The sequence below is a fragment of the Paralichthys olivaceus genome, chromosome 9 (assembly GCF_024713975.1).
Source record: "Paralichthys olivaceus isolate ysfri-2021 chromosome 9, ASM2471397v2, whole genome shotgun sequence".
Classification (NCBI taxonomy): Eukaryota; Metazoa; Chordata; class Actinopteri; order Pleuronectiformes; family Paralichthyidae; genus Paralichthys; species Paralichthys olivaceus.
Genome location: NC_091101.1, coordinates 8,037,801 through 8,056,189, shown reverse-complemented (window position 1 = coordinate 8,056,189; position 18,389 = coordinate 8,037,801). Strand labels below are relative to the sequence as shown.

The 18,389-nt window shown below is 40.5% G+C and overlaps 1 protein-coding gene across 2 annotated transcripts; it reads left to right on the top strand.

Moving 5' to 3' along the window:
- The first annotated feature begins 2,206 nt into the window (after positions 1-2,206).
- Positions 2,207-18,287, top strand: brd8b (bromodomain containing 8b). 2 transcript variants are annotated; one of them, XM_069531172.1, is made up of 19 exons: positions 2,207-2,334; positions 3,159-3,255; positions 4,580-4,649; positions 4,789-4,838; positions 4,961-5,083; positions 5,164-5,244; positions 6,503-6,567; positions 7,152-7,318; positions 7,738-7,923; positions 8,316-8,409; positions 9,200-9,342; positions 9,522-9,948; positions 10,426-10,463; positions 10,558-10,751; positions 11,161-11,253; positions 12,371-12,439; positions 12,684-12,969; positions 15,318-15,362; positions 16,599-16,790. In XM_069531172.1, exons 1-19 carry the CDS (start codon positions 2,316-2,318, stop codon positions 16,656-16,658), a joined length of 2,307 nt encoding a protein of 768 aa, XP_069387273.1. In that variant the 5' UTR covers positions 2,207-2,315; the 3' UTR covers positions 16,659-16,790. The 2 variants fall into 2 exon arrangements, with proteins under 2 accessions (XP_069387273.1, XP_019937619.1); XM_020082060.2 differs by lacking the exon at positions 15,318-15,362 and having other exon boundaries at positions 16,599-18,287.
- The last annotated feature ends 102 nt before the right edge of the window (positions 18,288-18,389 follow it).

The window sequence follows — 18,389 nt, the reverse complement described above, 5'->3', positions numbered from 1 at the left end:
TGACTGTTGTCATTTTCTCAACACTTGTAAATATGATGTCTGTTCTCAGTATCTTTATTTTTGTCAACTCAAAGAGGGGAGCTTTAGTTTCATCACAGAAATTACAATGACTTGTATTTTTGTAGCTTTCATTCTTTACAGATTATTAAAAATACAGTTTGGGGACAGAGAACACATTTCCTGTCACATGTCACAATAATTTTAAATCTTTGTATCTATTTCAGCACCTAAAAACAATCTTCATGGGAATAAGTATAAGCTTAAAAGCTCCAGTGTGTCAATTTAGGAGGATGAAATACCTGTTTTAATCCCTTTGATGCTGAAAGTGAATTCCTTTTATCATGAACTTCATAATTAATCAAGTTATTCAGTAACTTTTAAAAATAACACTTATATGCCGAAGCAATTTGATATAAAGGTTATTACCATCTGTTATGACCAGAGCATGTAGAGGAAAAGTGAAGTACATACACCAGGTTGGAATTGGCAGTTTAGATTTAAGTCATTTATTTTCAGTTCTTAGATGAATTTCCATTCAAATGAAATTACAGCAACAGAATGGCTTGTGAATGTTGCTCAAACGAACATCTAAAGGTGACAAAAAGAGGACTCTAACCTCGAGCTAATGATGTTACTTAAAAAACAACAGATGCAAAAAGAAACTCCTCAGTTAATAAACTTTAAACCTGTTAACAAGGGTTAGGGTACATATACACAGAATAACTCACTTGAGGCTATACAAAACACTCTAAGTGGTGTACTCACACAATCACTAGCATCCAAATCCCACACTAAAACACTTAGCTGCAGGTTATGGAGGGCAGATGCTTTGCGGTGATTGGTAGAGTGGCCTGGGAATCTGCCAATCGGGAGGAAGGGGAAGAGACGACGGCACGTGAAGGCGGGCCACGCTGCCACCTGTGGGAGCCAATCCTGCATCGGGAACCACCCATTCAACTTTACACACACACAGTAATAGATATCCCCAGGCAACCTAACACCATCCAATGTATTTAGTGATGGACAACAGCTCATAGCAACAACGCAGCTCCCAAAAGTGAAGCCAAAGCGTTTCAGTCGCCACCTGGTGGCTTGCTGCAGAGTAGGTCATAAATCCTGCCTCCTCCATGTTAGTTAATTGGACATGGACCAAACTAAAAAGTCAAAGTACCCGTCATATAATGTTTATCTCATAGATGGTTTCTGTGATATTATAGTATAGTTCTTCACACTGATGCTTGTTTAAGTGCTCATTTTTCCAGTAATTGTGAAACGCAATTGGTTTATCGACAGGACCTTGCTACTGTGACTCCATCCCCAGATCACTACTACACAGATGTGGCTCCAAATGCACAAAATGGCAGCGTTTGTATCCGGGTTACTTTAGTTCATCTCCGGTCTTATGCAGTGGACAAGCAATGTTCACTTTTGATACAGTCTGTGGTAATAACAGGTGCAATGAAGTATTCTATGTCTGCATCTGCAGGTGTAAGACAACATCTGAAAAATATCTCTATAATACATGAATATGCTGAACGCCAGGTGAAAGAGTAAATAATTTCAATAAACAATATTATAGTCTATTGTGTTTTTGTGTTTACTTCGTCCACAAAAGAAAAAGAAAGTCTGGTTTCATACATATCCCATGAAAACCAAACCACAGTTTGACAGGGACAACATGCCAATTGTCAACAGTTTTTAAAATGGCAACCTAAAATTAAAATTAATTGACATGCTATAGTCAACACATAATATATACAGACTAATATTCAGACAATGCACAACAAGAAGAAACAGCACAACATATGTGACAAAGCACAGCAGGTAAAAACCAACAAAGACAAACTGCAGACAGGCAGCAGAAGTCAGTAGTTAGTCAGTAGTAAGTCAGGTGTTAGTCAGTAGTTAGTCAGTAGTAAGTCAGGTGTTAGTCAGTAGTGAGTCAGGTGTTAGTCAGTAGTAAGTCAGGTGTTAGTCAGTAGTTAGTCAGTAGTTAGTCTAACTAATCAGGCTGACTAAGAGCAGTGAAACGGTTTCTGCAGTAGAGTGAATTCAGTCGTGTGGAAACCTCTTTACATACAGTCTATGGTGTATATCTCTTGTTTCATTGAACGGGGTGACTCGTCCTTCTCTAAGTTTTACATTGAGACGCAGTGAACCTGTTGCTGGTTGATGTCTGTGTCTATTCTCCATGTATTTAAAGAAAGAAGCCGGTGCCATGACAACACGAACACTTTCTAATGCACCGACAGGCGCGTGTGTAACAGTCAAACCCGTCCGGCGGAAGTTGTGCTCACGGCCTAGTCACAAAAGAAATGGCGAGCGGTATCGGCAGTGAGTAATATTTTTCTAACTCCTTCACGATCTTATTTGTGATTTGCATCAAAACCACCAAACTAACGACACGCAGCTTATCTCGAGTCGTTCATTTGACTCCAGCTGTGTCGTTGTTTGTGAAAACGCTGCACCGTGTAGCTGTGTGTGTCTCATCAATAGGTCCCCCGTAACCAACTGTGCTAAGCTAATGCTGCTATTAAAACAGTAGCTAGCTGCATGCTGTTGTGTGTGAAGCGGTGGTTTCTAAATATGTTCATTTGTTGTTTCTGCTGTGTTCAAACGTCAGTACTTGTACATAAAGAGTGTAAAGAAATAAACACATCTCCATAACACACGATACACATGCTAGTGGCGCCAGTGGAGCTAACGGTAGCTAGCTAACCTGGTTAAATAAACGTAACACAGACGTGAGTTGTGTTGCTGTGTTTGTTTTATGTCTTTTATCGTTTCTTTAGTGACGTCATAGACTGTATAGTTTATTTGGTTGGATGTGGACAACAGCGCGCGCGGGCGCACAAACACACACACACACACACATCCACCAAAACAAAACACTGGACCAACCTGACAAACTACTAATCAAACTAAAGTCTGAAGGAAAGATGAACCCCTCAGCTCTTACAGAAGGGAACTGTAGAAGAGTGTTTCATGTATAGTTGGTTGTGTATGTTTTGAGTTTATTTATGACAGAAGTTTCTCAAAAGGAGCTACACAATTTGTATTCATTGCTCTGTGTTATAGCAAAACATATAAATAAGTCTTGGGGCTTTCAGGAATCCCTGGACATGTTATAATGTATATTTGTGTTGTTTCCACCACAGAACACAAGATACTGAATGTGGGGCCAACGGAGCCCTGGTCAGTCCGGGAGAAACTGTGCCTGGCCTCCTCTGTTATGAGAAGTGGAGACCAAAACTGGTAAAGAGAAAATCTGCTGATAAATACAACGGATTCAACAAAATCCAGGCAGATTTCTGTCTGTGTTACTTGACTTGCAGGAATGGGAGCAATAAGAAGGAGGAAATTGCTTTTAGTTGGACTCATAGTAAATGTAAAGGGACATACACCATATACCTTATTGATCATTATATGGCTTTTTTCCAATCCTTTCATTATGAACAGTTCAACAGATGGATGAATTCTGCTGTCAGGAAAAAGATTAAACTCAACTAACATGCAATACATACTTATATTGAGTCCATGGATAGGCAGTGTTGTGTGCTGTTGTTTAATATTATTCCCACTACAGTTAGATGTGCAACAGAAGGAGGGAGAAAAAAATCTGAAGCAAACAAATCACTTCATGAGACAATTATCTTTGACCTGAAGGATTTTCCCTTTATGCTTCCACAACAATGATCTCCATTCACAAACAAAAGCGTTCACCATAACGTTGCACTTGTAGGTTTGCTTTCACCTTCTGTCCAGTTCATATCAAACTACCTCAATGAGGTTTCACTCTGGTGACTGTGCAGCTCTTCATCATGTGAAGCCTCCGTCTGTTTCCTAAGTTTTTGAGTCATAATCTTACTGTAGGAAGAATCTCTGACCAACCAGTCTGCCTGTTACTTTCTTGTTCATACCACTCTGCATGCAGCACTACCCTCTAGTTAGTCACTGCATTGTGCTGTAAATTTACCAATTTCATAATCCCTGAAATTTTTTAATGATAATTAAAAAAAAATGTTTAAACATTGGCAGTTATGTCTTATCTTTTTACATTTAAGCTTACTGCAAGTGAATTGCTTCAATTTTTGTAAAACCTGACTAGTAGTGTACATGGTTTGGCTGTGTACTCTTTCAGTATGTGGCGTTAAGACAGGTCATCTCTGGTCTCTCCACTAGAGGTCAGACATGGACAAGCTATGAACAACAGTGACAGGTGGATCTTTGACCATGATGGCACAGATCTCTGACAGTCAATAAGTAATTTAAAAGAGATGATCAATATCAACCTGATAACTGAGAAACATTTGAAAACAACACGCAAAACCCTAACAAACCGAAATAAATCATTGTGGCAACATTTTATTTTTACGGGGCCAGTGCTGCTGATCAATTTAGTTGTGATTTGTTTCACATCACCCTGGAGTTCTTTTATATATTCTTTATTTCATTTTGTCCTAAAATGTAATGATTTATTCCTTATATGAATGCATGTCCTCAGTCATCAGATGCATTTATTTTCCCGATTGTCTTCTCGACAGTTGTGTTTATTCTTTGGCTTCTCTTTATCTTCCAGGGTGTCTGTAAGTAGAGCCATCAAGCCTTTCTCAGAGCCTGGTCGTCCGCCTGACTGGTTCTCACAGAAGGTAATAGAATGTTGAAAATCAGTACAACATTTTTCCCATTTGTTTCTCTCATTATCAAATTCTTTAACTCTCTGTTCTGGAAGGACAGGCTGCAGCCTTCATCAGCATTTGCATATAATAACGCCTTTTTTTCCCTCAGCACTGTGCCTCACAATACTCCGAGCTGCTGGAAGCCACAGAAGCACCAAAGTTAGTACTACAAAGCACACATACAAAAACCTACGAGAAGAATTATGATAATTTTACTATTTACACCATAATTGCAATATTTTGAAAGTTATCCTAAAGCCTGTGCATCTTCTTTGCTCCAGGCGTAAGCGTGGTGAGAAGGGCGAGGTGGTCGAGACGATAGAAGATGTCATCGTTCGTAGGCTGACCACTGAGAGGATAGAGGAGCTGAAAAAACTACTACGAGACACACAGGAGCAGTACAGGTACATATAAACCTGTAAGAAAGACATTTGATGATGGTGAGATGTGACTTTAAACCTAACTTTGATTTCTGTCCTGACAGGAAGCTGAAGAAGGAGGTGGATATGATACAGACAGGGCATATGGACTCTCAGCTGAAGGAGCTGTGGGCAGACATCTCACTGTAAGACTCTTCTCAGTTTAGTCTGATGTCGATTGTTTTGATGTATTTATTACTGTTGATGCGTGACCCATGTTATTGCTTGTTGATTTGGTTGGTCTTAAACAATTCTTCCATCCAAAATGTCAAACATTTTATCTATTGAATGAATTGCAGCAAAATTAAGTGCAAATGTTTTTGGTTCCCAGAGGATGATTCTAATAACTTTGTTGATTCCCTAATTTTTCATGTAGTGTTCACGAGAGGGTTTCTGAAAACTTTAAATCAATCGTTTCATCTAATTACTAGATTTATCTAGTGGCTAATTCATAGTTTCTAGTTCTGTCAGTATGCTGAGGTCCTCATGATATGCATTTGGTCATCCACCCATGTCTGCTAGCGTACTCACTGACTCTAATACGGACGGCAGCATGCAGCAAAACCTTTGTGACTATGCTTACCAATGGTGTCGACTGCACATGCTCCAGGTACAATATATCCACTTACTGAAATGGAATGTGGGATCAGGTTCACGTGTATTGAAACATCAGACTGACACTGACCCTCATTTTAATTTGAAAGTAACCGTGGGCATGCATGTGTGACCAGAGCGAGCATGCAACTGTCTCTGGATGCAGAACTTAGAGGGATGGTCAACTCTGTACAGATAGCTTTGTAGAAGGTTTCCCACATGGCTCTGGTTTTCATAACATGAAATCACATCATGCTGATTTTATCCCCTCTGCATTTGCTTTCAATTACATTCCACATCCATTTTTCAAACACCCCAATATATTGTCGACCTCCTGTTATATGTCCAATCAGGTTCTCAGGTCATAGGACAAAAAATGTCTGTTCCGTGAAGCTGCCATAAGCCACAGGTCACAGTGTCTTTTGAGTTTGTGAAATACTCTCCACTTAATGCTGTGACCCGCTGGCTCATGTGACAGCTTTCTGAAGCAGCTGAAAATGTTTTACTCTTGACAGTGTTTGGTTTAGGGTCAAGGTCGTCTGACTGCCTGCCTGAGTTAGTGCTCCATTTAATTAATTGCCTAGTTATAGGAATTTCCTTGTTTGTGTTCAGAACCTTTGTACTTGTTTTTGTCTCCATCATCATTTGCCATTTTGTTTTGCAAGGAATATTTCTTGTTTACATATTTTTGATTCATAATAGAATACAATTTATGCTACCTACTTACCTTACAGCCACAGTATTTTCCCCTTTTTCTGCTACATCTGCTCAAACTGTCTGTGATCGGAATGTTTGTTTTTTCAACTCCAGAAAGAAAAAGCAGGATGAGGACGAAGCAGAACAGAAGAAAAAAGCTACAGAAACAGCGTATCAAGGTGGGTGCAGTCTGCACAGTGTGACGACCTCCATGTTGAAATATGTTTTAATTCATTTGAAACATATTTCAACAACATATCAAATTCAATATCTTTGATGACGATGATGTGGGCATTTTGTGATATTTGCTGCATTGTGTCATCTGCCTGATGTTGACTGGCAGTGCTATGTTAGAGATTCTAAAGATGCATCAGAATATAATAAGTTTCACTGTCGTACATTTGCCGAATCCATCTGTTTTCCAAGGTGTTGGAGCTTTGTCTGCTTCTTTGTCAATATAAATGTTTGTTGTGATAATTAGTTTGTTACAAAGACGTCCATGTAAATATAACAAGCACAAACAACAAAGGAGGTTTTGCACATGTATATAACAGTCAATGTTTTCTTTGTCTTGATGCATCTGCAACCAGTAGAATGATGTGTTGCTCTGGCCCCTCTCTGGGAAATCTTTTTTTCTTACTTGTTAGGACAAGAGGTTGTTTTTCTTATGGCTACTACATGAAGCCTTGCTCATGATTTCTCTGCTGCAGTTTCCTCACGACATGGATTCATTTTCTCTCTTCTCTTTTTCTCTTTGTCACAGCTCGACAGGCAGTAAAGAACACACCTAAACGTTTGCCCAGTGTAACTGTTCGTTCTCCTCTTGGTGCCAGCCCACCAACACTGGATTCTCAGGCCGACTCCTCAGTCTCGACGCCTCCCATGGATACAGGAGGTGGTGCCTCCGATGACACCACTACCCACTCAGTTGTAAGAACTTACTCGTTGATAAGATGCCAAGAGAATAACAGATTGATGATTCCTCAGAACATAATATTACTCATGTATAAATATTTGACAGTAACAAGTATTATTCAGGCTTCATTGAGATGGATTTGACTGTACACTGTCACATGTACTGTAGTTCATTGCCATCTCTGGTTAAACTGGACTCCTTTCGTTTAACCAGTCTAACCATCTATTTAAAATAGTATCTTGACTTTGAAATCATCACTGACTCCACAGACTTGCCTCTCTGAACCTTCAGCTTCTTTATGGTGTCACTATGAGTCAGTGAAAAATCTCACCTCACATGATGGCGTTGTTGGCTAAGCTGCAAAGGTGGAAAGAAACATTACGATAATGTGGCTGACCGCTCCAGTCACTCACTGATTCTCCGCCTCTGCCAGGTCCAGGGGGTCGGGGTTTTTCTACCAGTGACGGACACTCCCGGGCCCAAAGATGGAGGCCTGGCCGCTCTAGTTGATGACTCGCCGCAGAAGAGGCTCCTGACCCAGAAGGCCACGCCTCCACCTTCTCCTCTTCTGTCAGAACTGCTGAAAAAGGGCAACCTCATCTCAGCTAGCCCCCGCCTGGTGAGTGGCACCTTAAAGCTTCAGACAGTAGGTTTTCGTATAAACATAAACAAGTAAGAGAAAGAGAATTTGAACACATACTTCTATAAAAGTATAACTTGGTCTCAAACATTCTGTACTTACGTCATAAACAATATAAAAATTGTTTTATGAATTGCTCTTAATCATAGGCTGCAATGAGAACTTTTAAAATGTCACTTGCAAAGGTGAGAGAATATATCCCTATATGCATTCATTCTTGTTTTGTTGCATTTCAGTTTTATTCACTGCTAGCTGATCTTACTGCAATATCCAATGTCAAGCCAATGTTACTGATTTTCAATGTACTGGATTAAAATGTTGCTGTTGGGTTTTTTCTACCCCCTTTTTTATTTTGTATTTATTGATGTCAGGTTTCAGACGGAGACTCGACTGGAAGCCTCACCAATGGATTACAGACTGCCACTGCAGCCACTGCCTTACCCCCTGGTCATGAGGTCATCACCGGTAAATATAAGTTCATCTAACAGTAGCTGTGTCCCAATTCAGGGGCCTTGTAGTCAACATGGCCCATGAATAAAGTGGTTTTCATAGACCACGAAGGCCAAACCGAAATTATATGATATGTTCTAGAGAGGATTTCCCTGCTTGTCCCGCCCTTAATGCTGTCACATAGCAATAGAACTGTAGATGGACGTGACAAGAAAGTTTTAATGCCCCCGTTATCTGTTTGGTTGAGTTAAAGAGTGCTACTCAGTATCTGACATCTTCTCGCTTGCCAGCGCCCTTACCTCATTGAAAAACATTTGGTCACATACAGTAAGTGTAATGATTCCTGTGATAGCTTTGTCTGGGAAGGATCCACCTCCTGACAGACTTTGTTTTTCAGGGATGGACAGCAAACTTGTCCATTGGACAGTCTAGTTGCACCTCTGTGACACAGTTGGTCTTCAAAAGCAGTTTCTAAAGGTTGCATTGCCTGAATTGAGATACGGCTTCCTGTATTCATGCAAACACACAGGCACATTTCTTGATTTTTAGAGGTTTAGTGTTATTGAACAATGTCTTAGTCGAAGGAAAAACCACCACAGTGTTCCATCACTCACTGAGCAGAAAGGCACACACTTCTTTGGCTGTGACAGTCATTGGGTTTTCAAAACATGCAATTTGTCCCAAATTTGTAGCCAAATATTATCAATAGACATACAAAGTACCTATATAAGGTAGATAAAAGAAGCAAATATTACCAGGCATGTTTTTATCGTGTTCTTATTTACTCTGCTTTGTGTGTTTGCAGAGGGAGAAGCTGAAGCTGTGGTGAAGGTAGAGCTTGGTGAGGAGACGGGATTAGTGGAAGAGGACCTTGTAGCTGTGTCTTATATGGGAGATGAACTGGACCTGGAGACAGTAGGAGACATCATCGCCATCATAGAGGAAAAGGTACAGTAGATGTCATTCTGTTTAAAGGTCTCAGTCATTTAATTTTCAAAACAACCAGTGATTAAAACATTATATAACATAGACAACTGTTTATCAAACCATTAATATCATTAAGGTAGTATATGCTAGTTTTTTCTCATAATAGCAGTTTGTTTCTCTCTCCCTGTCCTCCTTCCCAGGTCGATGACTCTGTGGAGGCTTTAGATGCAGCAGCGGTAGAAGCGGCGCTCTCTCTGTGTGAAGAGGCTGTTTCAGAGGGACACACTCTCCCTGGCCCCTGGGAGACCCAGGAGCTGAAGGCTTCGGATCCTACGCCACCAGTCCAAGACTCCAACCCCACACAGGAGCCTCAGGATGTGACCACCTTGTCGGCAAGCACAGAGACCCACACCCAACTGGAAACCAAAAGGGAAGAGCAGCTGAAGGGAAACTGTGAGGGACCAGAGGTGACCGGAAGTGATGTCACTTCTTCTGTCACGTCTGATGACGGCGCCACAGGAAGTGAGGTTACTGAGGAAGCGGCAATAGGGAAAGAGGTCACTGAAGCAACCGTAAAGAGTGAAGTAGAGGAGTGGAGCCAGCCTGAGCCCAACCCCCCTTGCCTAGGTGGGTGGTGTACAAACACACACTATGCCGTTTATTTAGTTTTCAATTTGACACACTAAAAAACACCTGCGTATATGATACAAGTGCACACAACAGTATCCACAATTGTAAAACCATCGCGAGGGAGCAACTCTTAAAGTTGAATTTAGAAGAAATTGGAGGCGGGGACAATGGCTGATGCTCCCCTCCTTCAAGTGGTCACTATGAACACTCCCGTCCCTGATTTTTGGAACCCCTTCCCCTTCAAATTTGAGGCATAATTGTAAACTTTGTGGATCATTTAGAAATGCTCCCTTGCGAGGCTGCCTTTCCTCTTGGGGATTATGATCTGTTCCCTCGTGAGTGGTTTTCCAGTGGCAGATACTTTTCTTTATGTACCGCATGCGCAGGTGTGGACCTAATAAACACCACAACACACACAAATATCATATTATATGTTTAGATTGTTTTAATCCTGTTGTAATTCCTGTTCCACAGATTCTGAGGACAGCTCTGTGTCTGGAAAAGAGTCCAAGGTAACTCACTTAGTTGAAGACTTAGTTGAAGTACACATGAACACCCTCCCTAAATTTCCATAATTTCACTTGTGTATTTTTATTCTTCTTCCAGGAGGTAAAAGAGGAGGAGGCGGGCAGTGAGGGTGACCCTGAAGAAGGGATGGAGCTGAAGGAGGAGTGTGGGGAGGGACCTTATCTGTCAGAGGTCGAGCGGGCAGCAAGCGAGAGTGAAGATGGCTACGGTCCACCCTCTCAACGCTACACGGCAGATTCACTGGCCAGCAGCCCAGCCTCCTCTTCCCAATTGTAAGTGTCGTACACTGCTTCTGGAATGGTTTGACAATTGTGTCATAGTCACAGCATTACTAGGTCTAACTTTATAGTGGCAGTGAAAGTGTGCATCAACGATCTGAGATAACCTCCTTCCCTTACTGCAACAAAACAGTTTAGGTGCTCTGCCAGTTGAAACTAGATAAAGCTCAGCTGGCATTGTCATGAATATTGATGTCCTGACCTCTGAATCAGATTAGGACTCCATTTCCCTGAGCTAAGCAGTTTGTGACTGCTGACATCAAAATTGTAACAGTATGTGCTTTTGTCTCGCTGCCACTTGGGCTTTCTCTTCTCCTTTCATTTCCATTCACTGTGGATCCTCTGTTCGCTTCCCACTCACTTCCTCTCTTCCTCCCCCTGTTCTCCACTGTCTTTGCATCAGATCTACATGTGGCGAGGACCAGGAGGCAGTCCAGGCACAAAAGATCTGGAAGAAAGCCATTATGCTGGTGTGGAGAGCTGCAGCCAATCACAGGTAGAGCTTCTTGGCCTGTCCATGCCCAAGTAATCAATCAGACTTTATAACTCACTGTCGGGTTCATTTAAAAAGTTTTGTTTTGGCTTCTTAAGTTTTTAATGTTATCACAAAAGCATAGTGATTGTATTGTTTCTTATAAAAGAATATGTGTAGAATGTGAATATCCACTAAAGTGATTGAAACCCAGACATTCTCAGAAACAATATAATGGCCCAGATGAATATATATATATATATATTCTGTACAGTTTAAGATTCTGCTTGAAATTTTAAGTGCAAACAGAGGAGATGATATTAATTTCTAATAAAATCAGTAGCCAGTAGCAGCCATATATTTGTTAAACACAGAAATGTTAAAGACTCTTATTGGGGCAAAATCTTTTACTAATTGTTAAGATTAAGCTTTTAGTTTTAAAACGTATCACTGTTCCTACATTTATGCCTGGGATCCACACTACAGTTATCCAGTGCCTTAAACTGAGAAGTTTGGAAACGCTGCTGACCCCGTTTTAGTTTGAAAGCTGCATTTTAGTCTGCACAGGCAGAAATTGTTTCATTTGCAAACAATGCAGTCACCTGCATTCACTCTTTGATTGGACCTTATCAGTCACAACTCGACATCCAGCAGCGAATGCAAATGTTGAAAACACTTACAGATCCTCTTCGTTGTCAGTCGAAGAAAAGAAATCCGTAGTATTTTCTGTTTCCAAGAAGACAAATAGCTAACATAGAGAAGACGGTTACACACGTGCTCAGTGCATGTGAACGGTCATGTGATGTATTTTCAGGTGTCGTACGGGTGAGGATTATTACTGATAGAGAGCGAAAAGGCTTGTGGGATCACATTAAAACAAAAACATATTATGGTGACAACCTAGTCTGCAAGTTTTTAGTTCAACATTTGTGTCTTTTCTGTTGACTGTTTTCTGAAAAGTAGATGTTAGTTTTCACTTTTTCTTTCAAACAAACCTGTGTTCACAGCGAAACAGATGATTCTCCTCTTTGAAGAAATAAAATGCAAACAGATGAGTTTATAGAAAACTGTCTGCTGAAAGAGGATCTGATGGCAGCTGTTTTAAAGGGTTTTACAGTTTCTGATGTCCTGTGTCTCTCAGGTACGCCAGTGTCTTCCTGCAGCCCGTGTCAGATGACATCGCCCCCGGTTACCACAGCATCGTACACAGGTCTGACCACACACATATAAAACACCGAATTTTAAATAACACTCACAGGCTATTATCCTGGTTCAAATGAATTTGTCCTAGAAAATTGTGTATTATGTTTTTTGCTCTTGTGTGTTGCGTGTTAAGATCAACCATCAAAAAAATCACTATTGCAGCTAATCTCAATGCAATTCCATTAAACTGCAGAATAAATATAAAAAAAAAATAATACAAACAACTCCCTCCATCTTGTGACTCCTGCCAGACCTATGGACCTGTCGGCCATAAAGAAGAACATCGAGTCCGGCGTGATCCGCACAACAGCCGAGTTCCAGCGAGACATCATGCTCATGTTTCAGAACGCTGTCATGTACAACTCGTCGGACCACGATGTGTACCACATGGCACTGGAGATGCAGCGGGACGTCCTGGAGCACGTTCAGCAGTTCCTGGCCACACAGCTCATCATGCAGACCTCAGAGAGCGCCATCTCCGCCAAGAGCCTCCGCGGCCGAGAGGGAAACCGTAAGCCAGGAGAGCCGGCTGAGAAGGTGGGTTGGCTGTAAAAAGTAGGATTCACCCCAGTCTCTCAAAATTTCAAACAAGTCTCATTTTGATGAATACTGAATTTACATAGCTCATGTTCTAAAACTCGCTGTGTTTGTTTGAGGTCCCTGTCATGATTATAGTCTGACTCCCTTTACTTGTTCATAGGCCAGAGTAATACAATCAATACACGTGATGACTCTACAACTTAAGTAGACAACCAGCTTCAGAGTGGCAAAAACATGTTTATAGTTAAGCTCCACTTCTTCACATCTGTCTGTTATGACCTTGGAGGCAAACTCATGTATTGATTTGCTCTCTGCTCCGACTTTTCTATATCTTTGATCAGTCCTGATCGCACAGAGTGCAAAAACTTAGGCCTCTACCTGGCAGCTGCTTTTATAAACGAACAAAACCAGCTTAATACAGATCAGGTTTTTTAAGCAGGCGGATCATTTCGTTAAGACTCACATGTGACTTGGGAAAGTCCAGCTTTGCAACCATATCAGCTGTTGACATCCCAGAAACAGTATACAACTGATAAAGGGTAATGCTGTCTTTTCCAGCTTATCGTTGAAAGACTAATATATGTGTGTCATTCCTCAAATAACAAGTACAGTTGTAATGATGTTTTCAGATCTGGATTGAACAGATTATTTACATTCTTGCACTGGCATTTTGGTTTCATGTAGAATTTTAAATACCAAAATCATCTTAAGTCGTTTTCAGACATGAACTCTGGAAAATGTGCTGAAAAGTGGGTCCGGACATTTTCGAGGGTTTGCCAGAGTCAGATGAGTTCACAAGTATGTAGAGCAGGACACGATGTACAAAATCCAAGCAAGTCTCTTGCCGTCTCCGCAACTTTCCTGAGAATTTCACCGTTGGTCCCCATTGCCAAAAACTCTCAAATCTTGTTCTTATCAAGTTGACATCTTTGTTCGCATCTTTTACATGTCTGACATCTCTTCTTTGTCCTGAGATATTTGTATTCTTTCAGTTTCATGTTAGTAGCATCATCAGCACACACACTCACTGTAACTTTCCAGACATTTTCCTGCTGTATTCTCACATGGGCTCACTCAGACATTTTCCAAACATTTTCCTAGGGAGCTGGCTGGAAACTATCCAGAGCAACGGACTCAGACATTTGTGTTTTCACTTATAGCCGCTCTGGAAAATTTCAGGAAAAATCTAACAACATTTTTGTTGCCTTCAGTGTTTCGCACTATATGTAAAGTGAAACCTTTAAAAGTTGTAGCAGCTCTTAAACCTGAGTGTGATTATGTAAACGCATCATATAATCACAAAACAACTTGCTGTTTGAAGCATCACAAAATACACAATGGTAGGTGCTGAAAATGCATATAAAATCATGGTGTTTCAGCTGACAACATGATTGCTCACCATTACTTCTTTATTTTATATTTCAGGCTCTCCACTGACAATGTATCTTGTCATATGAATGGTACTTTTATATTTAGGAATAGATATTTTGAATAATTACTCAAAATTAAGAGCCAGACATTCACACACTGTTGAATACATGGAAGATCTGATCAACACTTCCCTCCGCCTGCTGTATTGTGCTTCAGAAAAATGATTCCTGGTCTTGACTCCCTCGCTGATTCATGTCCTGCATGCTGGCTGCTCCTCTCCTCGCTAACTTCTGTCTGTCCCTGACTCCGCTGTTTGTCTGCTGCTGTCCGGCTGCTTTCTGTCTGCTATGAATTCCATTATTTGCTGTTGTGTGTGTGTTTGTGTGTCTGACCTAAATGCATGAATGTGTGGGTGTGAGTCTAACAGGGTCTGTTTGACTCATGGCGCTTTTTTTGGAAGTACTGTTTTATTTTGAAGAAGTTATCTTAGGAAAGAGAATATTCAGGAATGTGCTTAATCGTCTTGGGATGTCCCAAAAACTTTTTAGATGAGTTAATGAAGTGTTTTAATCATTTGGCTCTTTCTCCACAGCATGCTCAGCTGGAGTGGATATGAGTCACATTATCTTCAGAACTTGACTTTTAATGTTAAAATATATTGCAGCTCATACAACTGAATGAGAGTCATGATATTTTTCCTCACAAGCCATGATGGAATCTTGTTGAAGACGTATTGGTGTGCATGTGTGCCTGCCTTCTTGTGTCTGTCATTAATCTCTCTATTTACGATCTGACTGAGTGTGGATGGATATCTGTCTTTCTGTGTGTGTGTCTTTGTGTCTTTGCTGTGCAGCGGTCAAATGGACTCCCCATCCTCCGGCGTGCTCCCTTGTTTGACGCAGACTTGTATGAAACTTGCTTCACACGCACGTGTCTTTTCTCTCTTTCTCACTCCAATGTTTGTCCTCCTACAGGACAGTGTCCCAATGGCCTCTCCTGCTTTCCTTCTCTCTCTCTTTGTAAGTATTCAGGTCCTCCCTCAGATTTCACCAGAACCAGGACACGCTCTGCACATGCTTGTCTCAGCGCCAGCGCGCGCACACACTTTATGCATTAATCTGTACTGCTCATCTCTTTTCTTTTTCTCAGTTCAATTGTATTTTAGTTGAATTAAATGAAGCAAACCTGATGTAGAAATACAAGTTGTGAGGATTTAAATAATTATAAGAGCTGCTTTATTGATGCTATTCAATAATATAACTCTCAAAAATATCCTAATCAAAGTGTTATGAGTTAAAATATCTATTTTTATATGATATATTTTGATAATATTCATCTTTTAAGTTAAAGTTGGAAATAATTGATATTGATATATGAATTGATAATCTCTTGTTGTTTTATTTTCTTCACTTTCACTTGTTAACTTCAGAGTCCTGCAACAGTTCTTTTACTTTGCAATTATTTATTGGTGCATTCAAACAGGTGACATCACCTTTTCCAAACTGAGCCCCACCCACTTCAGACCAGTGAGAAGAAAAGAACACAAATATCTCATGAGAAAACTCTGATTTTAATGGCTTTTAGAATAGAATAGATTTTTTGTGGTCTTCTTAAATAAGCTTTGCTTAAAGTAAAACAGTAAACTTCCTGAACATGTCAGACTTTGGACTGACCCCCTGACGTGTCTTTGAGTTTCCTGTTTGTGGAAACTAGTTATACAGGCCAGTCAGTTGTGATGACTGTAGTGCTACTGTCATTCAGATACTAAACGTGGTTGTAGAAATGATAAGAATTGAAGAACTCCTTTACCTCTCACTCTTGCTCTTTTCTACAGTGTCTCACACAGACACATCAAACTTCACTGTTTGTGTCACCCTCATAAACATCAACGCACACAGGCTCCTTCCATCACCCCAGCTTCAGTCGACCTTCGGTTTTTGACCCATGCCGGTTTCCTGTGTTTTTCTGTTCTCGTGCGGTTGTCCATGTCTCTGCATGTTCTAATTTCTTTTCTCCTTCTTTTTACTTTTAAATGTTTTTCTTTCTCATCATAATTTTTTCTGTTCTTCATTTGGGGAGGAAGCCCTCCGAAGTGGACTGTGCTGTGTTTTTGTGCGGACCTCTATCACGTGAGGAGGCCCACCTCAGGGCCTCCCTTCACACTGTCCAACTGACCACTACACTGCCCACTCCCATGTTAATTCTTTCTCCTTTATTTCTTTTTCCCTGTTCTCCCCATTTGTTTCCTGCTGCAGGACGGAGGCACCAGGGGGCGACGCAGTGCCATGGAGGCGGACCTCAAAATGAAAAAATAGTCCGAAATTTCAGCGAAGGAGATGCTATGGGTGACAAACAGCCACTTTTGGAATCAGAGGCGGTGGAGCTGAATACTTATTGGTCTCTTCGGTTGTTTTGTGAAGAGGACAGCAGACTCTGTGTGCCTGGTTCAAAGTGTGTGTGTGTATATATACACACACGTAGTCATCCGTGCTTTGGAGTAGATGAGGGTATGTGTGTCAGTGTGACAGCCAGTGGACCTGACAGAGCTGCATAGAGCTTCCTCTCCTCTGGTTCATATGATTTGTGTGCAGCACTATAGGATTTCACTCCAGGACAAGACTAACCAGCGCACCACTTTCCCCAAGTATCATTTCACCAGACCAAGGTAGTTGGCCATCATTTCCTCCAGCTGAGAGGGAACAGCAGAGGACTGAGAGAAAGAACATTTTCACCAGCAAACGTGTTTGGGATCAAATGATAAAGGACAGATGAGTTCTACTCACCGGATTGTTATGTTGAATGGTGGACGCATCAATACTAGTCAGTGACTGATCATTAATCTTGCACCAACCTGTGCAAAAGCCATTAGGGGCGAAAAGACATTAGACAGCAACAACTCCCAGGATGGTCACACAACAAATAATAATGTACAAATTCATAATGATGGAGCTCAGATCATCATTCAGTCAGATCACTGCAGTTAGAACCACTAATCACATCTTTATGACTGGTCAGGATTTTTTATCATTGATGGAACCAAGGTGATTAAATTAAGAAAATCAGATCATGTCACTAAACTGGTTATTTATATCTGCTTCGTTTATAACCTTACTTTATTGCTGCAATCAGTTTTCCTTAAAGGAACATGTTTTAGCTCATTAACTGCAAAATACATATACTTTACATTTCGGCTGATATTTTTCCAAAGCACATGTTTTATGTTAGACTACCTACAAGGAGCAGGTTCCATAAAATACCATATTTAATTAAATTCAACCTCATAATCTGCAGGCAGAAATGAAACATGCCTGAGTTATGTAATCGCTCTTGTTCAACAATTTGTTGTCTTGTTAGTGATCATTTTATGTATTTAATCTCCTTGCTTGTGCATCCAGGTAAACTCAGGCATATTAAGTTTTTACAAATATGAGGGACTTTAATTATCTGTTATGCCTCCTCACTGTGCTGCAAGACGCATAAAGATTTATAGAACCTTTGTTTTACTGCTATTGATGAGATTTGGATTGTTTTATCACCCAGTCCTAAATTCAGTCACTGAAATCACTGACGGTTTTCATATCAGTTCCTATAAATGAACTGAGTTTAATAGCTGCCTGTGAAGTAGATATTCAATCTGAGAAGTTAACGTGTGCTTAGTGAAATGATCAATACTCATAAATCCTATGTTGTGTTGCGCTAAAAGGGCTAAAACACAGAATGAAGATTTTTGTTGCCGAATTAGTATTGATGCATCCCCACTTGTCACTTAGGATGTAGCCAGTGTGCTATGTAAATAGCATAAGAATCATTTGTGTTAGCTGAGAGTACAAAAACTGGTTTTGTACTAGTGACTTATCATGTAGAGTTTTTTGTTTTGGTAGCTGGTACATGTATCACGTGTTCTGTTGTACATTTGTTAAATAAAGATTTGATCTAAGCTTAAATCAGGTCAGAGATGTTTTGTTTCTCTCCTGCCAAGATTATTTTGACATATGGTCAAGTTTTACCTGGTGGAGATAAGCTAATTAAAACTCATTGAAGCGCAA

Bases quoted from the DNA above. Each gene is read 5' to 3' on its own strand.
- brd8b (XM_069531172.1), top strand. The intron at 3,256-4,579 runs GTAAAGAGAAAA...TTTATCTTCCAG, and splicing joins AGAAGTGGAGACCAAAACTG to GGTGTCTGTAAGTAGAGCCA. The intron at 12,440-12,683 runs GTCTGACCACAC...GACTCCTGCCAG, and splicing joins TACCACAGCATCGTACACAG to ACCTATGGACCTGTCGGCCA.